We start from the raw sequence: 26,921 nt of genomic DNA on the forward strand, positions 1-26,921 counted from the left end.
CAACCCCAGAGGCGAGCAAAGAACTTTAATTCTCTTTTTTTAATTTTGATCAGTATATCTCTTAGTAGAAGCTCAAAGTTTGGTAACCTGCCCGGTAAATGGCTGTAAGCTTGCCTACTATATAAAGTGTGTGTATTTTTTACATCTCTACAACAGCTTTACAACAGACATGATACTATATGTTTAGATAAGTCAATATAACATCGCTTGACTTAATGATATTGCAAGTGACACGTATCAGTGTCGTGTTGGTATTAAGCCGCGGTCCGCTATGTAGGCCGTCACAGACGTGTCACGTCTAAACATCTAGGTCGCAATGTGATTGGACGACTTCTACATCGCTGACGTAACGGGGTGAAGCGATAATCTCGTGTGTTTGAGTTATTGGATACGTATTTGAATTAATTGAGTCGTTATCGAGTTAGGTGAAGTCATAGACACGGTCAATGCTGGGAAACATTTTTTTGTGTCGGAACTGTTTCTTTGTGGTTATGGTATATTTGATAACAAGTAGAAAATTTGGTTTGCTGTAAAATTTTCATATCACCAACAGTAGCTCGATTCTCTACTACTATCGGCTACCGACAACCGACCTGTCATCGAGAAATTTTGTATGAAAATCTGATCAGCGCCTCTGACGGGTGTTGCGAGAAATATTTTGACAGTACATTCTAAAAGTCAAAATTTCGATAGCTAGCCAGTTGTCGCTAGTCGATAGTGGTAGAGAATCGAGTTACAGCTCCCCACGGATTCATGCGCAGACCCGGTAATTACTTACTTCCCAAAGGTCATAGCGTAATGTAGAATAGTTTTCAACGATTTTTAATAATTGTTTGCAAAAATATGTTTTTCTAATCCGGCTAAAAATAAAGAATAGGGCAAATGAATATCAGCATCTCTTCAGAAGTGCGATTTCTACAATTGTTTCTAGCGACTAGCCAACGTTTGACATTTAAAATAGGTCTAATGAAAGACACCAGGGGCGCTGATTAATTTTGCATACAGTTAAAAGTGTACATTTCCCGTATACATTATACTAAATCCGTAGATTATCAATTACAGAAATTTATGCTACAAATATAATTGCTTTCAACAAAGACAATCAGGTCACAAGCTAGCACTGAAACCTGAACTAGTCTCACCCAACTCAACGGGAACATGTCGGCACTAGGCACGAACATGTCTATAATTAATCAATCAGTCGTTTGACGCGACCTGCGTTAGACGTGCTCAGACATGTTGTATTGATACCTTGTATTGTACCTATTTGTTTTGAGATGGGTCGTGCGACAATAGGTAGGTGAAGGAGAAGTTTCGAATCTTTTGAAATAAGGTTTATTTGAGCGTCTAGTGTTGTCTCAAAATTGATAAGTATACATTTACATACCTTTTTTTGGATAGATACAAAATTATGCCTGTTGTATAAAATAGAAGAGATTTATTAATTGCACACTCACATCCGTCGATTAGACGTTGAAATCGAGCAAAAGGAGATAACACAAGTTAATAATTTTATCACTCATTAGAAAGCCCCATCGTCGATCCAAGAACCGACCTCAAGACTAACGTAACTAACATCTGGGCTTTTGTAATGTAAATAAAAAATTCAATGCACCATACTTCCCCAGAATCAAAACCCGTGACGATGCAGTCAAAGGTCACTGTCACTGCCACACGGTTATTAGGCACTAGTATCGTATGTAACTGAACTTCTGATTTGCCCTTGGTGATTGGTTTATATGATTTCCAAGAACTATTTAGTTGTATGTCAGCCTGTACTGAAGACAGAATATAATTTACGAATAGTTCACGTCTGTATCGAATCACAGAGAAAGCCTTATATCTGACGTGTACTGCGAATTCAATTTAAATGCTTCGACGATCATAAATGTGAATGTTACGTGCGAACATAGATTTTAGGTTCTTACAAATATTAGAATTGTGAAGTTCTATGTTAATACCAAGGGATGTTTGTTACTGAAGCACGCTTAAACGTCTGAAGTTCTTTCCATGAAAGGTTCATACATAGTAATATACATATAAGTAGGATTAACCTGGATAAAATGCCGATTTTTATATTTGTTCGATAATATAATTATTCTTCTTAAAGTAGTCTTCTTTTCTTTTTCTTTAAGCTTATTATTTAAATAACCGAAGAGTAAACGTTATTAATAAGCGTCTACAGGAAAAACATGCTTTCCAACAATTAAGATTCCCTGTAAAACAGATTTTGAAAAAAGAAGGTTTTCCAATCTTCAGCTTTTATTTAGCCAAACTACTTAATTTGTTTTTCTAGATACTGTAACGAAGAACAAGTCTTAGCTCTGTATCTTCTCACACAATTACAAAACAGTATGTGGTGTGCATTTCCTCAAAAAAATCTTACCGACTTTATTTTCTCGAATGTACTATGTTCTGTAGTTGCCATGTTTATTTAGCCCAGAGGTGCTAAACCTTTTCATGACGGACCATTGAACTCGTTGATCGTCATAATTATATTACTATGAGTTAATTTCCTATTTATTTACTCTGTAAAAAATATTTTAAAAAGCATTTAAATGAACATTCTTCAAGAGTGTGAGTACACATTCCTGCAATAAATGCATCTTGTATGTATCTTGCTTTCTTTTTAGTCTTTATCATAATTTCTTCTTCAAGCAACATTTTGCTTGATTATAAACAAAAAAATATTTGTAACAAGCCATTAAATGCCGAATTCATTATTTTTTACTGATATCATGTCGTAGAAGTTAAGTAAGGATAAAAAATGGTCACATGTTTTGACTAAAGTTCTGGCTCAACCTGGTTGAGAGCCACTGACTTAACTCGGTACGACTAGTAGAAGTTTTTGCTCCCCACGAGACTACAACGAACTCACAAGTTATATAAGAAAGTAATCAGCGCGCATTTCTTTGGATTCCCTGTTTTCAAAGTTAGAGAATTATTGCGAGACGACCACCTTGAAGGATCCAGTTTTTATTTTTTCTTTAATCTAGTTTGAAAGTTATGAAGTTTATTAGTTAGCAGTTTCAAAAATAAAGAATTATTCAGTTTAAAATAACTCTACTATTGATGAAGAAGAAAAGATAGCTTTATTGAAGATTTCTTTTTAGACAACATAATTTACTGACTGTAGAAATGTTATTTATTTTAGTAGATACTATCTTAACTCAGCAATTTCAGTGTTTGAAAATATTTCTTTCGAACTAGGCGCGAAAGAAAAAAAAATATCCGGTTTACATATTTTTACATTGAATTAAACTAACCCACTAATGAGCTCAGTGCTCATACATACATATATTACATATACATACGTATAATCACGCTTTTTCACATAGGGGTAAACAGAGGCCAAAGTACAGCAGCTACGATCGCTACAAACTTCTCTTACCTCATTAACATCCATACATCTTGTCATGCCATTCTTCTATTTCCATAAACACAAAAATTAACATCTCTAGCCACCAGAGGCAATTTTCCCATATACATATCAAAAGTGTACGCAAAAGATCAAATTAATATAATTATCATCACGCTCGTAAGTACCAAGTAAGTTGGTTCTTACACGCGTAAGTTTTCAGTTAACTTCTATGTTGAATTTGCTTACGATACGTGACGTAATAACTGGGTACAGTTGACAAGATAATGATGAATACCTGTGGAAATAATAATATTAATACTTGAAGGAGTATATGCCTACTAACATTATTTTGCTAAGATTTTTGTTATGAAGGTTGGGTGTACTTAATACATAATTGTGACGTAATTTTTTTATGAAGATAGTAATAACTTCGTGGGAGGTTAAAGGCCGATTTCGCAATTTCTAAATATTAAGGTGTGGTGTACGGAATTTTGACAGTTGTTTTCATACATTTACTATCACTTTATTTGGCAAATAATTTATCTGACGCTTAAAACTAAACTGAAACTGGACTTAAGTTGCATTATAAATGTAAGGTTACAAATTAATTCAAATTATATTTATTGATTTTGATAATACAATTATGTAACGAGGGGTCTAGTAAATTATAAAGACATAACGTGCCGGTTGTATGTTCTACGTTTGATTAACGTCACATGAAACATGACCACTTGAATACGTTTTTAGCAGTTCACGAAAAAAGTAACCTAATGATACATGACATCCATTAGCTTAGAAAACATTTTTCTTTATTTAATTCTTTACAAAGTGTTAAATCGAGCCATTAAGAAAATTAATGAACCGTTACGCAATTATATCCACAATATAAATGAGAATAACATCAAATTAATTATACTCTAACGCCCACGTTTTCTTCAAACGCTACCATGTTCAAACCATTTATTTGCGTATTTAATGCTAGAACATATTTTCAATTAAGGCAGGGATCTAATTAAATCGCAAAAGGAGCCTGTTTTCGACTTATACAACTTCGTCGACGCGTGGCAACACATATGATGAGACCGTTATAACCTGACCTCCCTCACCCTTTCATTGCAAACCAAATTAGTACCTTCCAGGAGCAAATTAATGAGAGATCAGGGGTCAAGTGGACTGGTCTTGTTACGATTTGGTGGGAATACAAACGAGCCCACTTAAAAGTTTTATGGGTTCCGTATAAATTCCATTAACGTTTTATGGTTTTACATTTTAAACAGATGTTTTGTGCGAAATTCACGGCGCCATCGTGTGCTTATGTTAATGTAACTTTAGACAAAGTTCTTAACGAATGATGTGAGAACTAAAAGGATTTATTTACTCTAAAGGTTTGAGAGTCTAAGCACGTGCCGAACCCGAAAATAGTAATCAATCCGTCTGTCTATTTTTAAATTGGAAAATAGTTTTTCTACGCAAAGGTTTCGTGTGTTATTTGCTTTCTAAATATAAATCTAACCTTTGAAGATGTAAGATTGATACAATCTTACAAAATATTTTTTCTCAAATAAAATTATTTTGTAGCAAATGCGTCACATGTTGTCTGGCGATAACAGTCAATTTCAAGATCAAAACGCTAATACGTTGTATTTTTTTTAGCCAGGTTTGGGTTTAGCCACAAAATTTCCTTAACCGGTTTCATTTTTTAAACGTTTGTCAAAGAGGCCACCTTGGCCAAAACTCTCAAGCACATAAGCCATTAACAGTTGTTTTGGGTCTGGTTGTTTGGTTGTACTTTGTGTCCGTTGTTTGTATGTTTATAAAAGTGTCGCGATACAAGAGCAATTCTTAGTGCAAAGGGTTATCTTTTTTAATATAATTACATCTAAATATCTAACGTCTAAATTGCCCCAACACTGTTTCAGTACCTCAATCCTCTATCCACAATTAAAGCTTAAATCACCGATCGGTTACTTAAGCTCTTAGATTTGCATGCTAACTGCAGCATCCATTTGTTTAGATAAACACTTCACTAACATAAACAGTTCATGTGAACTGAGAATGGTAATTCTCGATTCACCTAAATATATCTTGATTGAGGCATACGAGACAGCTAACGACATCTAGTAGCACATGATAACACTTAAATCTCCAAATATATATTTCATTGTCTATCAAAAATAATTAGGCACGGACATAGACATATATGTACAATGTACATAATATATTTATTGAATGTGAAAACTCGATCATTGTAACATAATATAATAGTTTCAACAATTATGAGTTTCGATGTTGCAATTTTAAGGCCACATTTTCTTATACCTACTTTAATCCTACAACGAAGGACGTACAAAATATACCCTTTGGTTATAAAAAAACATCAGCCGTAGTCAAAAGAAATTTTTGGTGATTTTTCGGATCCCAAAAGCAATTATTGTGATGAAAATCCCCAAATCTCTGGTTATCATTGTACAAACTCTGCTCAGTTTAGTTTCTGATGACCGTGTGTGAGTAGCCAAAAGATTTGAACTTTATTTATTTATTCTTGAGTCCTTTCAATTCCTATATATTCATGAAACCATTGTCATTTATATATAGCATTTCGCTATAACGCCCAAAATCCATACAATTCACAATTCAGTAAATGACCTAACTTATTGTTTTAGGACAAACGATTAAAACGAAAGGCCATTCAAATCACGGACATCAGTTGGTACAGACACATGGAAGCGTTTATCGATTCATTTATGAAGAATTTTACACAATAACATTGTTTAGTAAGGATAATACTTCATTGTATTGTTTCGTTGAAAGAAGTGTTAGTTTGTAAATAAACAACAGCGGTGGATTGAGTGACAAGTGATAGTCATTTATTTGTTACCATTGGCCATGGACGGCAGAAAATGGACGATACTGTTTTTATTTCTGATTCCTATATTTGTTGTAAGTAAATTCTACTTTTTATACATTTTTTGGTACCTAATAACGTTTTTAACTGACATTCTGGTAAGTTTTACTAGATGTTGTTTCGACATTCACCCTAAAAGTAAAAGGCACTTTCGCAAGTTTATGAGAAAGCTTACTTAAAGGTGTGTCGATTTTATTCTAACATATTTATTTCGATAAAAATCATAATATTCGTTTGTCCCTAATGAATTAACAGTAATTCTCAATCAAGTTAACATCCGTAAAATTATGTACATATGTGATCTTACATTTATTTTTATGAAAGGATATAAATAAGTGACCGTGTTTAAAAACTGTTCCACAACATAATTTGGAAATGAATGATTAAAGAAATCTTGAAACTCTTGATATTTACCGTGGACACAAGATCTAACTTCCTCACACCAGGTGGCGATACCTGCTTAGCAAGAAGGCAGTAGTGAATTATTTTAAATATATATATGTCTGTTAATATTTTAAACTGGAATTGTTTCCATCTTAAAGGGGGCCTGGAAGTCTTCAAGAGAAGATAGGAGAGGGGAGTCCAGAGAACTACCAGACAGAAGGGAGATGAGACGAGGCGTCCACTACCATAACAAGAGACACATGCTACCAGAGAACGAATCGAAACAAAGACGCTCTACTACGCAGAAGACCAGAGATGTGAGGAAGAAAGTCAAGGTAAATATACCACTTTGAATTTTGCCTGTGTTTTGCACAGCCTCTATTTTAAGTCTATAACTGGTCCAGACAGAAAATCACATGCATACAAAATATTACACCTGTAACCAGTTAGTATAGTAGTATTAGGCGACGAGCCTATTACCTTTAAGTCTATTTTAGTTTTCCGGAATTGTGCTCAACAGATAGCTTGTTAATACAGATATGCAAAATATGCCCATGTTTATATCAATAACTCTTTATCTTTTTCTAATCCTGCAGTTTTGTTGCAACGTAATTGTTTATTTACATTCCACAATACTATACAAGACGGAAAACATAAATCATAACAGTATTAACAATTAATTGCAATAACACACTTACTGTTCTACTCTTAACGATTCATAGAATTCCTAACAATTTCAGCCTTCAGGTCACCTAGCACCTCTTGAAGAAGATGACATGGATAATGATGAAGTGGTTTCTGTAGCTATTGGTCCTCCACCGATCCGTCCAAAATATGAAAAATCTCATTGGAAGCATACCATTACCTCAAAAGTCGTCACCCAGAACGTGACCAATACGACAGCAAGTAACATAGTGAAAGATGTTCTTGTACAACTTGGTAGAGAGCTACTGACGAAACAAGTCAGTGAAGACTTCATATTCGGCCAGTATGTGGGGAATTCGATGAAGAATCTGACATCAGAGATCAAATTGAAGATGCAACACGAAGTCCTGGAGCTGATTGTGAAATACCAGAAGTGGAATAGAGGGGAGACCCCCAAACCTCCTGAGGAGAAACCAGTTCAAGCTAACCCGCTTGTGTTACCGATGCCTCCAAAAGATATTAAGCCTGATAAAAAGTTTATACCAGCGAATGAAACTGAAGACACATGGCCCGATTTTTCGAACCTTGCAAAAATTGTTGGTTGATTTCAATGATTTTGCTATTAAATTCTTTTTTGATCTGTTTATAGCGCTTTGATTCTTTAGCTACACAAAATTCTGTAGTATGTAAGTACGTGATTATTGATTTTACTCGGATCTAAAAATTAAAACCAGTAAGTAAAAATTCAGTCGTCGCAAATCCGTACGTATAAATCCGCATAAATTATAACTTTTGCCTAATTTTAATCTTTCCCTCCAGAAAATTTTAATTAATCTCCTTATTTCTCTAACTTTCGTTCCCAATATCCGCGGTCAGAGATACCAATCCGATTTATTACTGAAATCCTCGGTGACAGAGGCTTATATCCAAAATTTTGTGTAATCGCAAACTGTCGTTATAGCTGTAATGTTTGACTTTGGACCCTCGAAAGTCCGGAGAGTTCACTTATACAGGGTGGAAACTATAGTCGTTGACAGGCCGTTAGTTTTAGCAGATTGTATCTAATTGGAGGTGCTTAGAAGATTTTTTTTTTAGCTTTGTTTGAAAATGATAATGATGATTCCGTTACCTCCTTTGTCATTGCAAGTTTCTCCTTTTTATGGAAGACCTTTTTATACATATATTACTTATATTATTATATAAAAAGTGAGTTAGCAAATGAGCTTCGCTGGCGTCATTATCGTTATTTGTCAGTAATGATAAAATGGCTTTTAAAGTCAAACTATAACTATGTATTAAGTGTTCACTATAAACTAATTAAATTATTAACAAATGAAAATGGCTAACATAAAATTATATCATACATTTGAACACTGAATTTCATAACACAACATATTACAGAAATATCCATAAAATTACAACCAAGCTCCCTGTATACTTTTGTCCAATGAAAATATAACTAGCTTAATCGCATTAACTGTAATAGGATTATAGATGGCCAGTACCATCCAGTAGCGGCCAGTAGTGTTGAATGAAACGAATATAAAGCCATTTCGATTCTATGCCGGGATTTCGTTCTTTTGTTTTACTTCCCTTTGTATAAGGATTAGGGATCCGACGTTTGGTCGAAGGATTTTATACAAGTATGTATAGATTAAAAATCCTGCTTAGGGGCGGTAAATCGGGTGGTTTTTTAGGGATGGAAAAAGCCGAATTATGAAATCATACCAGTCTTTTTGAAATAGATTTTGTGTTCGTTCGTACTTAATTATTTTGATTGATACCTAGTTGTCTTAATACCTTTTGAAGCACCTTATTGGATTTTTATTAAACGAAGCCAATTTATTTTAAAACTTAACCGGGCCTTAATATTTACGTTTTTTTCTCAGCAAGTAGGTATTATCATTATTAAAACATACAGTAGCGCGAATCTTTATCACTTTCGACTGTCGACAACAGAGCTATCAAGAAATGTTATATAAAAATCTGATCAGCGCCCCCAGCGGACGTCGTGGAACTATTTTAAGTACATTTTAAATGTCAAATTCTCGATACTCGATAGAACCGACTGTAGAATATCTCGCTACAGTCTATTGTTTTTTTTACTTGTCAGTGAATATTGACATTTACATTTGTTTACAAAACCACAATAATCTTCGCCTTATTTAGTACAATTCTTTATACATTTTATTGCTCAAAATGACCTCTAAGACCTTGAGGCTCCTTCGGGCAAAGTGCCAAACCCGTGTTCAACTGTCCATAGTCAAAGAAAAAACCTTGTATGAGTATTTTGATTAAATATTACGTTATTTACTATTGCTGAGGCCATTTTAGTGATATATAGACACTTTAGATAATAATATAGTCGTATGTGTTACATAGTTTCGTATTTCAAGTGGTCAAGAGTTAAAGTAAATGCGACATAAACGTACGCTAAATTGAGATATGTTGAGCTGTAAAGGTTCTCGGGTTAAAATGAAACTACGTTTAAGTTTTTAAAAAACTTATTTTCATTGTCATCTTCGCTAGTAGGATTCTAAAGATAATTGTAAACCGTCTAAATCCGGTAATGAAAAAGAAAATATAAGGTAATATTGCCTATGCCATATGACGCATTCCTTTACGCATCAAATAAAATTTTAACGACTTTTAAATAACATCTAATCAGCTTCTTCTCGAAATCGAATAGCAGACATGCCGGTGAATATCAGTATATTGACAATCTTATCCACTAAACGCAAGCCTTCAGCAAATACCTAAAATACGTATTATAATAACAAAACAATAATTATAATCCCAAAATAAAAACTCATTTTAAAATCTACCTTTATTTGCACTACAGCCGACTTTAACGTACCGAATTGCACTATTCGTGTTTACATAATTATTGCTCTAACATTTATGCAGGTAGAGACTGTAGAGTGCTCTAACTAATGGCCCAAGAGTCTCGCCCTGTTATTTTAAATTGCGGCTGCTCTACGACAGAACGAAAATTGCTCCAAATGTAAAATTGTAGTTCCTTGTTTTTAAATGTGGATGCGGATTTGAATTCTTTTTGGAGATATTTTTTTTATTTACTTGTTTATTATGACTATACCTAATAGTGGGTAGAAAAAAGCTGATTAGATATTTAATAAAGATACAGTAGATAGATCATGCTTGAGTGGAAAAAGAAATATTGTAACGCGAAAGAACTAGTCAGGGTAAAGACCCGATCAAAGGAAATACTTATGGGTCCAACAATTAAAATATGTTTCATAGTAATAGTTCGAAAGAATCGTCGTCTACCTTTTCCACTGCCTCTAAAGAGTCTAAAGCCTCTAAATACGCGGCGACTCAATGTTAATAGCACAAAAGCACATTTTAAATACTGTTCAAATGCACAAAACGAAAATCACATTTTCCAAAAAAATAAGAGTTTTCTTTTTCTGGATTGTGACACGTAAGTATAAATGTGGTGCTAGAATTTTCGGGTCTGATGAATTTTTTCGCGCCAACGAATACTCCCATTCTTTGTGTAAGCATAATGATATGAAAATTTGAATTAAAATAATTTGCCTGCTTCCTTTTGTGTTTCGTTCCTGGTGTTTTATCGCAGTCGAATTTCTTTTGTTAAGTTTGTTAGTTTTTTTACCGTCTCGCTCTTTGTACTGGTAAGTGTTTTCGCGCCGATCTAGAGATAATGTTTACATTAAAATACGAAAAGGAGGGAATTTTGTAAATTATTACTAAGACAATTTAATGAGCGTAACTGGATTACGTTGGTTTCATATTGACAATTGTAGCGCAATTCTCTGGTTAATACTGTCGGCATTTTAACAAAAAGTACGGCCACGATAGTTGCAATGGCTCCTGCGAGAGGTGCTGATCGGATTTTCATAAAAAAAGTTGTAGTTAGCCGGTTAGAAGTAGGAAATTTCGTATCCGAGAAGATTCTCGGAAAACAAAATAGTGCATCAGTAAGGTCATATGTATAATTGATGACCTTAGGTATATTTCAATAGAGTTTATGATTTATGAAACACAAATCGTTTACCATAAATATTCTAACATTTATGATCTGACAATGTTATGAAGTAGGCAAACTAAACCGAGTGCAAACTTGTACAGAATTCTGAACTTTCTATATCTTCACGTTTCAACTCAAGCAAATATGACCTGTGGGGATTTGAACTTCACTTCATGAAATATACTGAACTGAAGTTTAATTTTATACTAGATATTTATAATAATATCAAAAAAATAAACTTTAATCATTGAGTGAGTGTCAAAGTTCTACCACACAGGACGACTTAAGTCTTTTGGTTATTTTAAATAAAGCTCTTTAAAACCACATTTAACAAGATAATTCAATGGTAAATAAACAAAAAGACGTCTAATGACACATCTGCGCAAAGTTCAGCAGCGACCACTACCTTAAACACGCTCACTGGGCTATTTACATATGTCACCTAACAGGCATCAGTCAGAAGCGTATCGACGAACCTTTCCGTCGCCAAATATTCAGCGCTAAATTTTCGATAAGTGTGTCTCTACACCTAATGTTCTGTGGAGCACGTCAGGCGAAAGAACAAGGACTTAACATAACACAATCCCTACATGATTTTCCTTGATTTTCATCCACACATGACGTATCAATTACGACGTAACTCAACTCAAACTATCCAAAAACCCCACAATTCAGGAGTGAATTATCCAAATCCTAATAAATAAATAATCAAGGTAAGGTGGGAAAAGTTGCGAAGGTCCAAGATAAACAGATAGAAGGGGATTACAAAACAAACTGAAAGTCAACGTGACAGGCGCTCGGGACAGATTTGGGGACAACTGGCGCAAGTTTTTACGTAAGGATTAGGTATATTGAATCTGTTTAATGGGATGAATGTTATTGTTTACTTTGATAATACTAGATGGCCCGTGTCGCGCGGGATTAAAGTTTAAGCTGTTTCAGCTGCTTGGTGGAAGATTTTTCAGAAAAGAATGTAGTAGTGTCGATGCGCATGACAAACCTGATGTGGGATTTTTAAAACACTTTTCTGGTCGACACTGTTAGGTCGTAATTGTAAACCTGTAAAACCTATAAATTCAGCAAAAGAGTTCTCAAAATGCACTTTTTACTGTTAGCACACCGATGTTTGGTTCTGAGTCAAATTCAGCACGTTGTTTGTAAATACATCAAACAATTTAATTGTATATTAAAAAAATAATGACTATTAAACACTGTACACTTTCGAAATGTTAAATACGCATATATTTATGAAGAGTAAGCACGTGTGTCTCCAAATTAATCGAATCTACCCATGTGTAGGTATTAGTTACTCCGTAAATACCTCTCATTCTATGAAAAAAACTATTTAAAGAAAAGAACAAAGTTTTATAACTAACTATTGCACATATGAAAACTGTCTTCATAATGCCACACAATCGAATGAATTTCCCATTATTTCGAAACAGAAAATTATTTTCCAACGGAATGTTTAAACCAAAACCGTGTTCGATAGAGCAGAAATAAGACAATATTTTTCAATAAAAGCGTTAGTTTTCCTACATTGTCATGTTTTCTATGAAAACAACGCATTCCGGTATTCCACGAACAAAACAAACACACAAACTACAGAACTTATAAGGCAAGTTACATTCTATTTTGAAATTCTCTCGATAAAATACTTTTCTATATTACAGTATAGTTTTCCCAACAAATATGACATCCCGGATAAAAGTTTTCTACTATTATTCTCGCATTATTTTTCTAATAACATTAATTTTTGTTCGTCTGTTTTGATCCTAGTTTCGCGTTAACTATAATACTTTTACGTTCTAACAGTCTGTTTACATTTACTTTTATTCATAACGTGTATATTTAACCTTTTTCTATCATAGAGATAATCACTATTTGCTCATAAATTATGAACATCATGGAAACTTGATTTAAATACCTCCTTATTTCACAGTAGGTACTGTACGACAAAGATTATGTATATTAGAATACGGGAGTCTTTGCGTTAATTTCCCGTGTTTTAATGTATAGTAAACATGCAACGTGGAACTTTAAAAGTTATGACTTTACGATATGCAACTGTACCTACTATGATTTGGTTGAATAATTTAAAAAGCCCGTTTATTTTAAATTTAGTTTCTTTTAAGTCTTCTCATATCTTTTACCTAGTTATTTCCATAATTATAATTGGATTTTGATTACTTACCAATTATTGAACGACTATCATCCATCAGGCCTGTATTATTCTCAATGAATCTCTTTACCACAACAGAACCCCATCATAACTCATCGTGAATTCTCTCCGCGTCAAAATGAACGTCCATTTTGTCCTCACAAAATCGGACACTCACAACGTCCAAAAAGGAAAAGAAAGATAGGTAAAGTCACAAGAAAAACTAGTTATTCGTTTGTGGGTACACAAAGCCACAATAGACTCACTGCGTCCATTACCCGATTAGGGTTCCGTCGGCCGCGAGCGGAGCTTTTAACACTGAATGCAACAAAGGAACCCTGATTTCATTATTGTCAGCATTGTGTTCATACTTTATTGTATTGCGCTTACGTAGCGCTACTTGTCTGACCTTGGTCGACGCAGAATTTTCTTAATTGCTTTGCTTTTATAGATTTTCTCTTTTGTTGTTCATGTTATATTAAAATATCATGTTGATATATAGACTGTAACGTTTCTAGTTTATATTTAAAGGAAATGAAAGGATGCGACTCAACTAAGGTACTATATTCGGAGTACAACGTCAAGGTTTACTCTTTCATGAATAATTCAATCATCGATTAATTTAATAGTCCTAGCGATATGCGACTAATTAATATGACTGGCAAGTATCATTACTTTTAAAGCTGAATTTGAAATATTTTTGAGGTTAATAATTATTTGAAAGACAACGTTAATTTATCATAGCTTTTCATCAAACAGCAGAATAATTGTGATATACCTAAACTAATAAATTAGGTATTTACAGTTTCGATTCAATAAAAATGCCATCTAATAATCATACTATCGAAGTAAAAAGCTTTTTATAAAGGTTTAAAATCCTTCGTTCTCTCATTACTTAGCTTGTCAAAGTTCATACGACAGTCACTAATTAATTACTCCACATTGACGACGTTAATTCACTCTAGTTAACGTCGTCTATTTACCAAAGTTAAATTGAGTTTTTTTACGGCTTTTTTTAATTACCGTCACAACTTTTTTGTAACGATAATGAAGGTATAGGCAGCGGAAATTTAGTCGTTAAGTAGAATAAGTAATTTGTTGAAAAGGAAAATCAATACGTGTTTTGAAAGTATAATAAGGATTTTCATAGAGTAAGTTAAACTTTCTTATCTTGCGCTTCATAAAAAAAATATCTTAAGAGTATTTTTAGTTTTTAAGAAGAAACATCGTATGCCGATCCCGCATGCTATAAGAATAATAAAAAAGGAAATATATGAACTACATTACGGCACCACAACATGGTTTTTGGCCAAAACACTACCATGGTGGCCAGTAGACCCAGTAGTTTTAACGAAACTAGCCAATTGCGCAATAGTTTGTTTACAGTGACCAAGTGTGTGCGCAACAAACTGATACACTCTCTATTCCATCACTGTCATATGCCCAGTTTGTCGTTATTCGAGCACAACTGGCAATAGCTCAGAGTCGGTTATACGCAGGACCAATAGTTACGTTGCAAAACATCATATCTTACTTTTTAATGTCGACATTGTTCGGCGTGACCAACAAATTATTTTAAAAAAATATTATAAGAATAATGGTTTCTCGGCATAACCAACAAATCATAAAAGAAAAAAATTATTAACAAAATCTTTTAAAAGTTTCACCATAGCTTTTTCTCACCTGACCTCCTTCAAAACCACCCTTAAAAAACTCGAAACAGAAGGGTGGCAGGTACAGTGCTCGACCCATTTTCCCTTCAAAATTTGACGGGTACAACAAAAATAATAGCACTCGATCTATACTCAAGGGTAGTCCTAGTCATAATGATGGGTATAAGTGTACGTGAGAGCTGGCTCTAATTAGAGATCGTTTCCAAAACTTTTATAATTGGACTCTTCGCTTGACCTCTGGGTAAAGTTAGGGCACACCGTTCAAGAGGCCGATGATAGGTTCTTATTATTTGATCGGAGAGTTTTCTTGTAATGTCGAGGAAATGTAGGGAAATCTCGGTAAGAAATTTTGAAGTTAGTTTTCCATTGTAATTGGTAGTGCTCACATAGGAAAGATTTTCTATAAGAATTAGAAAGTTCATATACTTAGGTCTCCACGCTTGTATGGATCGGAAATCGCATACTTTCCAGAACTAAAAATGAACTTTTTGTAAAGATTTTTGGGAAACTTTTCCTTCAATGTAAGTATGTAAAAGATATGCTTTAAAACGATCAATCCTGTTTAAAAACGAAGCATGTTACTGTGGATTTTAAAACAAATTAACGACGAATATAATCTATGTACATAAACAACACCAAACACAGCAAGTAATTTCAACCACAAAGTATATTTCAGTATATTCTGTTGGTAACAAAAGCCTGTAGAACCCCACGGGCTATTATTCATCGTTCAAAATTCATTTCAGTCCGTAATGCAAACCGCTTAACTCACAAATCCATTCTAATTAATCATGATTTATTAAAATTAATTCCTTCAATAAAGGTAATTAACTCAACCGAAATTACAAGATGGAGAATATTATCATCACGCTAATCTCTTCTGGGGGTAATCAGGAAGAGAATCATTATGTTTCTACCTTGGCTTTGTGTGAGGATGGTTTTATGGTTATAATTATAGTAGCCTTTGTCTTGGTCTGTTGCATTATTTAGGAAGAGCAAGCTTAATTTATAAAAAAGTGAGACCGCCAATAGAAATTACATAAATTATGGAAATGAAAATAGGTTATCATTTTTAACGGACACTTCTGTACTTATTTAAACAAGCAAAGGAAAACCAGGTCTATGTTTGTTGATTACCTAATACTTACATAAATCTCCTCCGAGTGGACAAATTTTAGGTTTTTTTTTCTAACTGAAATGGTTTCTTAGTATTACTAGAGCTTATTATATTTATTTATTTAAAGGTATACTAGCAAACAAGAATATTTTAAACTCATACTTCAGATTGATTCAACAAACTCGATTTCAAAACGCTCAGAAAAATTTGCTCAAAAATCTACTCAATAACACCACAACGCTCTGCAAAAACACAACAAAGTACCACACTATAATTCCATAGAAAAACCCCTTTCCCTACATTTTCTCCACACTTAACCCTCTCAACTACCACCACACACCGCAAAAAGCATTTGCACATCAAATCTAATGGCGCGCAAACCAATTTGATTTTACAACGCAAAGAGATGGTTGCTAGCTCCGGCCATAATTGCGCTTTAAGCAGACTATAAAATTGTGCCTAAAAGCAAATAGTCATAAAAAGAAAGAAAATTATCGTTTGCACAGAAAGGTTCGCGGGGGCTCACAGCTTTTGTGTGGTTTTATTCTTAGCGTGTTTGAAGTTATATGACGCCTACGTTTTCGTGAGAATTGATTTAGAAAATAAATGTTAGATTTCTTTACATTAATAGTCACTACGATATTTTTAAGGCATGTTACACTATTAGTCTTAAATGTAGTGGAGACGGACATAGAATTTGTTTATAACGAAATTCATAAAAAGATTATACAAACAATTAACAGCAATGTAATCAAGAAAAATGTAATTAGTATAGAAAAGTAAACCATAATGATATTATTAGTTAACAAGACCCATAACATGATACACACATTTTTTAAAGTAATTTTTTGCTTGATACTCCCTGTAAAAGCAACAACATAAAATAACCTTTAAAGTAACAACGACTTTTAACCATTGATGAATTTACTGAAGATTAAAATTAATCGCTGATTTACATACATTTTATATTATTTTAAAATTCGCTAACTCTAAGGCCCCACAAAAAGAACGGCCCACGAAAAACCACCCCACTAAACTGTGTAATGTACTCAGTAAATTAATTTGAAACTGTCAGCCGCGGCTATACACCTTCGAACATTGAACAATATTGTTTTTTTGTTTCGTTCACACACATTTAATGGTGCATATAATAGAGAGAAACGGATTGATAAGTTGGGACGTTGCTTAAAATGATTGGTGTTAAGAGGGTACTAGACAACGAGTATATTCAATTATTTCAAAATAAATTATTTTTATTGATGCTGAGATTAATAACGAAACATTAGAAACTTAAATGGATCAAAATTATGTTTTCATTGATTTGTGTTCACAATAAAATGAAGTGCAAGTTTTTTTGCGTGACTTCTTAGCTGTCTATTCAAGAATTAATAATCTATGAATTGATATATTTAATTATTTAATGTTATTATGTCACTAGCCCCACTTTTCAAGAAAATTCAAATTGAAATACGTACTTATCATACAACCCTTAGAACTGAAAAGCTTGCCTTCATGAATGAACAATGCACAAAGTTGAATGACTGGAACAATTCGTGCTATTTCCCTATATAAAACTCATTCAAAGCCGACGTATAAAATCAAATACATCAGTTTCCATTGTCAAAGGCTCTAGTTAAAAGCACTCTAAAATCTCACTTCAATTTCCACGATCAAATTGCAATTGAACAGTGAAAAGCCTACGATACGTCACCATCGACAGCTCATTCTCAATAGTCACGAAATAATAGCTGTACAAACTTAACGACAGCAGAATCATTCGAAAAACGACCTTATGCTAACGAAATAAGAGTTGATTTAACCGCATGAAAAGGTTTGCAGAATGACATGTAGCGTCCAGCGTAAATATGTCCCCGATTACGCGAACAGCCGTTAAGAAACTCGTACATAGAGTGGTTATTGCGAAATAGGCGAGGGGTCAACGTAGACTGGTCTTTGGAAGCAACACATCACACGTCAGCGGAATCGCAACGTTGGACGAGAACAAAGTGCATGTAGTTAAAGCGGGTTGCAACAATGGCGCCATCTATATTGGCCGGTGCGAACCCCTCAACCCCCGCGATACAAAATGGCGACTGTGACGAGTTGTCGAAGCCTCGACACATTGTGACAGTGAGAATTGTACAGAGTAGGACAGGACAGATCCTGATTCTGATACATTATTTAAGCTCCTGTAGGTGAGCTTGATTTCATGTGGGTGTATTATAGGATTTTCGCAATTAAGGGACTATCCTCGACGTATTTATTTGTTCTTCTTAATACGTACTAATACTACCGAATTATGCTGTGCAAGCTTTTTATTATAAATTTTAATTATGTTTTTTAATAATTCATTGTTATTCTAATTTTCTGAGCTCCAATAGGATACCAGTGAAGATGAAATTATTAGCAACAAAATAAAATAGATCAAATGTAATTTTGGAAAACCTACTTTAACCTACTTTAGTTGTTATTTAAACTTATTTTATGGCAGGAACCTACTTTTTATTTACTAAACAACATATCAATATCTAACAAGAGCTGATACTCTTGTTAATTGCCATTGACTGAAATTCCTGAAAATGTAATATTACCTTAATCATAGGCTATTCTGTGCTGAACCCAGGTCTACAAAATAAAACATGGTGAACGAAACTGTGTCAATATTACCTCGGCAAGTTCAATACAGCTCATGTGCATGGACTATTCAATATTATGGCAACACAAACACATTGTGAATTCTGATCTACGTGAAATAAATATACTGCAGAAAGTTTGTTCTAAGATATCAATTTTAAAGGTTTTGATAAGAAAGCTCGGGCTGAACGGTAGTGTATGTGTCTGCTGATCACGAAGTCTCGGGTTTGATTTCTGGGTCGTACTTTTAAAAGGTCGTGAAATCTTTTGCAATTCTACATAGCAAACTAATTTTAGATTATGTATAAGTAGTAAGTACATTACAATTGTGTATTTGGAAGGCCTGTGACGAATAAATGATTTATACAATTAACTTACTATGTAGTCTAAGCATAATAGATATAGTATATAACTGCTGATCAGATAACATCGATCCTCGAGGCCTGGCGTTCAATTCTCAGGTCAGGCAGTGTTTTGAAAAATTTAATATTATATGGGAGGGACTCGATTCCTTGGCGAGTGGATTTAATACCCAACCTAACTAATTCCTCTCCTTCCGTATCTAACTCATTACGGGAGGAGGCCCTTGCCCATCAGTGGGACAGAAAGGGGTATTTTTTAAAACTGTGTTTACTATTTTGCACTTTTTCAATAGTCCTCACAATACGAAAACGCAGCCTACTTCTCTTAAATAGACGTAATACGTCTATAAATCAATAAATAAGTTCGTGTATTACTCAATAACGTATCGAAGTGTGTTCGGTTGCAAAAAGACAGTAATATCAGATATATCTGGCGCTTTGTCGCAGCGTGTTTGCTCTGTCGCAATATACCAGCGTGTTTACCTCCAGCTATTGCACGCTTCACGTTTATACACTGTTCTAACTTAATGTGCCAGTTTATTGATATTTTATTTGTTTTAAAGGTTTATTTACAGTAACAATATAAGAGTAAAATCTGTCTGTCTAGTACACTTCTATAGCTAAATCACTAAACCGATTTGTAGTAAAATAGATGCAGACCCTAGATTTAATTTAGACTTATCTTTGCAATCTCTCTTTTTTGTTAGTAATTACCAGCAAACGTAGTCAATCTGTCTGTCTGTTTCATTTTAATGGCTCAATTGTTGAACCGAATTTGACGAATCTTAGGACTAAGTTAAGGACTCAGGTCAAGAAAAGGGTACTTTTTAATAGAAAATTATTCAAGTTGAGCTTTGCGTCACCATCGTTTCATAAAATCGGTGTTAATTTTTCAAAGTAGTAAGAGGTTTTCAAATTCCATTAAAATTGGCTCAGTCATTCAGTCATGAAAACATAACCGTGATACACAAACTTTACCATTTATGATATAAGGATACGGTAATATAATTCACTAACTAAAATATTCAATATAAAATGACCATACTACTCAAGTCTCGTCTACTTCACTCAGGGTACTAAGATTTGTATGAGTTACACTTACATTGCGGGCTTAGCTCGTACACCCTGGACGAGCGCCAACGACACGCTGCCATCACAACGCACTGTTAATAAATTTAGTTTTAGAGATGGGACGATGACTTCCGGGTATCGATGGAAATTTAAATACAGTATTTTTACGTTCTTAAACTTCATTAAGGTTTTTAAGATTTTAGCAGTTCATTTTAGAAAATTAAAGTATTTACGGAAGATCCGTAAATACTTTAATTTTCTAAAATGAACTGAACTGAAAATGAACTATTGATTGATTTTTTTATCAATTTTCTTTCAAAATCGGTCAAGCATCTTATCAATTATCTAGCTGTTTGAAAAATTTTTATCTACAACTGTATTCATTTTAAGCTGTTTTCTTACGATTGTCACAAAAATATTTCTTAAACTAATCTCGAGAACAAAAAAGCAATTTCCTATTTTTTGAGATCTCACAACTATTATAAGTCACAAAACGTCTTTGAATAATAGAGCGGCACTCAAAATAAAGTGGCACTTTCCTTTCATATTTTAGTTGAAGTCATGAATAATAATACAATGAGCAACATACTTCTATTAAATCGCTTCAGGCACTTAGTGTCACGCCTACACAGTGTATATTTTGTAGGATACTGGATTATCTGTTAAGCTTAGAAAGGCTCTAAGATGTGATAAAATTATAAATAAATGTATCTGAAGAAATGTGTTATAAACGTGAATTTTTATTTAGCAAGTGTTTTTAATATTTATACATATTACAACGAATACCCAACCACTTATCAATATAAGTGGTTGGGTATTCGTAATAATTCATAATAGAAAGGTACTGTGTTCCAATGAACACAGTACCTTTCTATTATGAATAGAAACGGTATTGATCATGACCCGCATAATGCTAATGAAAAAACTAGTAATGTACACCTACTGTTTTCCTCTATATGTATATGATTTAAAGAAAACCTGAAAAACCTGATAAAATACAATAACCGCTCCTGAAATTTTCCAAAAAAAATTATAAAAAAAATCTAAAATTAAAAATATTTTACCGATATCAATCAAGGACATCCCTATCCCCAGTGATGGCCTCGTCATGTCGAGTGCTCTTCTCCGCTCGGAACGTTGTTATGTTAAAACCACCTCAGCCGAGCACAGTATAAGTAACCTATCAGATTCTGTAATGCACTACTTATCGTAAGATATCGAGTATATTGACTCTAGAGATGGGTAATGGTATCGATGTCTTATACTTAAATTAAATATTTATTGATGAATAAATTTTTATGTTTCATATTTATTGTTTTGTGAATAATTTAAAACTATAATATTTTTCAGGCTCGTCTTAAATGGGTCATTTTTTTAAATTCTTTAAACGTATCTTAAAATATACATACGATAAAAGAAAATAAGCTTTGAGTTGACTATTACGAGAGAATAAATTTGAGGCTTCGGGAATAAATGTTTCGCTCTGCTGCTTTAATATGAACTAACAACTACTCAAGTACATAAATAAAAAATAATATGAAATCATTGTGGATATTACTCAATAAATGAGGCGCCCATAGCCAGTTGCGCTCACCGGTCGGTAAACGATCTGTGGGTGAAGCAACCGTTGGCGCGATTTGAACTGGGCGTCTCCGTGCTTCGGAGGGCACGTAAAAAGTCGGTCCCGGTTGCTAACCATACGATAAGAAGAAAAAGACTCAATATATAAGCCCTACCGATAACATGTATTTCTAAAAATAATTTACAATCAGTAACTACATATTGATATTTTCATGAAACTGACTCATTATCAGGTGATTTGTTTAAATTTCCTGTACAAAATTATCTCCAAAACATACATAGTTTTCACAACAATTCATCGATCATCATAACAAGTCTTTGCTGGTAAATATTGACATCATTATTATAATAATCGAAAAAAACATAACTTAGCTAAACGTGACTTTTAAACTCTCGCGTTGTATGTTTATTGTATAATAGAATACGGGAATTAACTGCGTCTGCAACCACGGTAGTGCAACCTGCGCCGAAACGTTAAGCATGTTAAGGGAAAATGCGGGTTCACGTACTCATCAGGAAAATTAACTAAAAATCTCAGATAAGAAACCGTACAATGCTTGGCACGTACTATTCATCCAGATTTTAAACACTAATTTGTGTAGTTTTCAACTAAAATAGCTGTATCAAACAGGCCACTGTCAGCTTCATAAGCTTGCGAGTCACTGATGTTTTAAATTCAAATATTTGTATACTTCCGCCAGCAGCGAACCTTGCATACTAGGCCCTTTATTCTCTCTTCAAAGACGTATTGTCTTCATGTATTTTATTTAAATACAACAGTAAAAATTGAAAATATAATACTTCGAAGAAAACTATGAAAAGGGGATTTTTTTGTTATCCTTTTTGTCTCAAAGATTTGTACAAACATACAAATCTCGAAGACAAACAATGAAATCAAAAAATATAAACAAGTAGGTTACGCAAATATTTTTATGCGGATTTTGAAGTAAATCAACTTTGAATTGAGACAACAGTGAAAGTGTAATAAAAGAAGTAACTACGTTATTTATATTAAGAATAGAAAATATACAATACAATTAATATATTGGTGCCGTTCTTCTGTTATTTTGATTATAATTTTTTTTATATAAGAATAAAAAAAATACAAAACACCAATTTGCAATATCAGAATTTATTTTTTTTGTACGTAAGTCATTACTAGTAAAGGGTAAGGGGTTTCACGGAAAGGGCCTAACATACGAAAATTTCCAAAAAAATTTAAGGAAGTAGGCTGAACACCCACATTCAAATATAGACTAGTACTATCAAGAAATAGCGAGTATCACAGACCATTTCCTATTTCTATAATAACTCGAACACTCGAAAAGATCCGAATCCTCACGCCACTTCCCTTATTGCGGGAGAAGACCTTTTTAATAACTCGACGAAACAAAATATCCTCTACACAAATCATTAATTTCCCTATAAAACAAACTGCTACTAAACAAACAGAGTGTTCTCAATATAACTAGATCATTGTCTAGGTCATTTATCTCACACTGTATATAGACATTACGACGTTAGAACAAGATAAGTGCTTATCACTGATTGGTCGGCACTTTGACGCAAATAACTCTGATTCGTTCGGACTGTGAGATGGCCAATGATGTAGGATAAAAATGTAATGTTAGAGGCAACATTTTGACAGGAGCTATGTAATTTTTTTCGTGAAATTTAAAAATAATATTTAGGTTATAAAAGTAAGGGCCAATTTCACAACTTATGAATATATTATGTATGTATGAAAACATCTGTTAAAATGTTACATGATAAGCTTAATTAAAATATAAATATTGGTTGACTTATTTAGACAAGTATAATTAACTAGCTGACCCGCGCAACTTCGCTTGCGTCGCATAAGAGACAATGGGTCATTATTTTCCCCGTTTTGTAACATTTTTTATTCCTACTCTGCTCCTATTGGTCGTAGCGTAATGATATATAGCCTATAACCTTCCTCGATAAATGGGCTATCTAACACTGAAAGAATTTTTCAAATCGGTCCGGTAGTTCCTGAGATTAGCGCGTTCAAACAAACAAACAAACAAACAAACTCTTCAGCTTTATAATATTAGTATAGATAGTATATAATATTATAGTATATATAGTATAGATTAAATAAGTATTACAAATTCCTTCTTGGTAAAAAAAAACGTGGAAATCTATAAGAAAATGTCTATGTTATTTCATTTAAACTTTTGTAACAAAACATTACCAACGTCAAAGCAGGTAAATGATAGATACTATGGCTAACCACATTATATAATAATCAATTACAGAAATATGTGATTTACCTAGTTATTTGTTTCATATATTACTAGTTAAAGCTCGTGGGTTTTATAAATGAATATTTATTTATAGATTCCACATTTTTCACTATTATCAGAATTATTTCGCAATATCTTTCTCGTACAAAATACATATTTCTCAGACAATTTTGGTACGCTTACATTGAATTCATAAATTGTAAAATTTAGTCGCATAGCAGAGGTCTCATGAAATTTCCGAAATTGGAATTAAAACTATTCTGTATCCTTTTTCGGGTTTCAAACCATCTTAGTCTAAAAATTTATCTTAATCGGTTCAGTAGTATAGGCATGAAGAATATACAGACTGACAGAGATCCTTTGCAATTATTATATTAGAAGGGATACATAATAATATGTTTGTCCTTCCTACGTCAAAAAACAAACCCACTTGAACTTGTATTTAAGGAAAATACATTATTACAGTTCTGCAACTTCCTTAAACGATAAACTCTAAGTATATAATTAGACGTTTGACTTATATCCCTTTAGTGTAAGAGGTCACACCGTATAGGTCACTACAACGTCTTTCAATATGACTAAAATACGCCTAGTAGTTTTTTGTACGTTGGCTTTCAGCTTCATAAATACAGGGGAATCCGGTTTCCTTGAACAGCTTGCACCGTTTAATTTGGCTTTACAGATAATTGAATGTGAGTATAGATCTCTTTTTAATGATATTCCATATCGTTTACAATGTTTACTTTTATTGTTAAAATTTTAAATTATAGTTATTTATGTGATTATTATGATAGCCGAGTGGTTTAAGTTGGCACCTCCCACGCAAGTGGTCGCAGGTTCGAATCCGAGGCAACACACCAATGACTTTTCGAAGTTATGTGTGTATTAGAAATAATTATCACTTGCTCTAACGGTGAAGGAAAACATCGTGAGGAAACCTTGCATGCCTAAAATTTGTTTAATACATTTATTGAGGGCATGCAAAGTCCCCAACCCGCACTTGGCCAGCGTGGTGGACTCAAGGCCTAACCCCTCGCCCTCGTTCGGGAGGAGACCCTTGCCCTGCAGTGGGACAGATATGGGTTTAAAAAAAAAAAAGTTATTTATGTATAGATATATTATGTTAACTAATCAAATATTTTTTTTTAAAAACGAGTAGTCAATACCATTTTGTCGACCACTTGATAAAAGAATAACATTTTGATTTCTATTCACAGGTGATCACGGCAAATCTGTAAAGTTAAACGTGAGTGAAATGCGTATCTACTTTTACGACTTCGAAAACAAAATAAAGGAATCTTTTCCTGTCGACGAAGCTGCTGAAGGAATTATATCTTTACCAGATCTTGACACATCGAAGAAATTCTACGTGTTCGTCGGTGGCTTCAAATCTGGTATCAAACAAGACACAGAACGGCGTGTAAGAAAAGCCTTTAAGAAAGTAAAGGACAGCTATCTCCTCATTGTTGACCATTCACCGTACACCAACAACGAACTTGGTGCCCAATTGGGCTACGAACGTTCCGTCAAACACGTCCGCTACATAGGAAAAAAGTTGGCCAAAACATTGGTAGAACTTTACGAAGGAGGAGTTTCGCCAAAGAATATGCATTGTATTGGTATAAGCTTGGGCAGTCAGATCTTAGGACACACTGGACACAAATTTACAAAAGCGACTGGTGAGGAAATATGGAGGATAACGGCTTTAGATCCCGCTGGGCCGTGTTACTCGAATGATTTGATTAAAGAGCAAGTGAGGTCTGGTGTAGCGGAATACGTGGAGGTGTACCATTGTAATGCTGGGGGTTATGGAACTTCGAGTGTTCTAGGAGATGTGGATTTCTTCGTCAATAAAGGACGTTCCCAGCCTAAATGTGACACTCCTTTTGTACCTGATATGTTGAATATGTCGAATATAGCTCAGTGTAGCCACAAAAGGTGCGTCTTGGTATGGTTGTCGACTGTGATGGATCCAGAGAGGTATCCGGCATACAAATGCAAGTCGTATAAGAAGTTTAACGATAACAAGTGCTGGGATAATGATAAAACTATGGCCGGATTTCACAACCCTGGGGATGCGTTTGGCGTTTATTACTTTTCCACTGAAGGATATGAGTTTGATTGAGATGTTCTTTCTAGTCACGTAATGGATACACACAAGGAATTATTTCGATAGCCGCTCAAAATGTATGATTATTATGTGTACATATGAAGGGATGTTTACAATGTTTGTTAATTTTAAAATTAAAACTATGCTAAAATATGTAAGTTATCATGAAAACGAGACTTCTTTCATTTCGTTTTACTTTAAATTATTCACTAAATATATTCAGAATATAAACTTATACGACAAAACAGCTGAAAACTGTTTATTATAAACCATTGTTAATTAATGTTAATAAAATATAGTACAATATTCTAACAGTTTGAATAAAAATAATGTAATAATATTAAAAGGCACTTCACTTATTAATTATTTATCCGTCATTTACCTTAAAGGAAACTATATCTATTACTTAAATGAATAAACATTATTCATTGGGCTTAATTTTAGTAATAATAACAAACTGATTTGAAACCCCAACCTTTATCTAAACAGCATTCTAAATTAAACCACTCCCTAATACATTAACTTTAAGTGAACAATTTACCTCAAAACCAACCCATCCTAAAACAAAGAAACACTTAACAGTTGCCCAACAAAATGACTCAAAACGATTTCACGCTTTAAATAGATAGCAGCGCTTGCTG

The 26,921-nt window shown here is 33.7% G+C and overlaps 2 protein-coding genes across 2 annotated transcripts in view; both read left to right on the top strand.

Annotated features, from left to right (window-relative positions):
- Positions 1-7,939, top strand: part of LOC142974913 (uncharacterized) — a 70,481-nt gene extending 62,542 nt beyond the window's left edge. The window contains exons 2-3 of the mRNA XM_076117484.1: positions 6,809-6,979; positions 7,391-7,939. Coding sequence (XP_075973599.1) covers positions 6,809-6,979; positions 7,391-7,900 — 681 coding nt within the window. The 3' untranslated portion in view covers positions 7,901-7,939. The remainder of the gene's footprint in view (positions 1-6,808; positions 6,980-7,390) is intronic.
- A 16,775-nt stretch (positions 7,940-24,714) lies between these two features.
- LOC142974722 (lipase member H-like) lies at positions 24,715-26,418 on the top strand. The gene is made up of 2 exons (XM_076117207.1): positions 24,715-24,862; positions 25,388-26,418. Exons 1-2 carry the CDS (start codon positions 24,745-24,747, stop codon positions 26,293-26,295), a joined length of 1,026 nt encoding a protein of 341 aa, XP_075973322.1. The 5' UTR covers positions 24,715-24,744; the 3' UTR covers positions 26,296-26,418.
- The last annotated feature ends 503 nt before the right edge of the window (positions 26,419-26,921 follow it).

Source organism: Anticarsia gemmatalis, chromosome 8, assembly GCF_050436995.1.
Source record: "Anticarsia gemmatalis isolate Benzon Research Colony breed Stoneville strain chromosome 8, ilAntGemm2 primary, whole genome shotgun sequence".
NCBI classification, from domain to species: Eukaryota; Metazoa; Arthropoda; class Insecta; order Lepidoptera; family Erebidae; genus Anticarsia; species Anticarsia gemmatalis.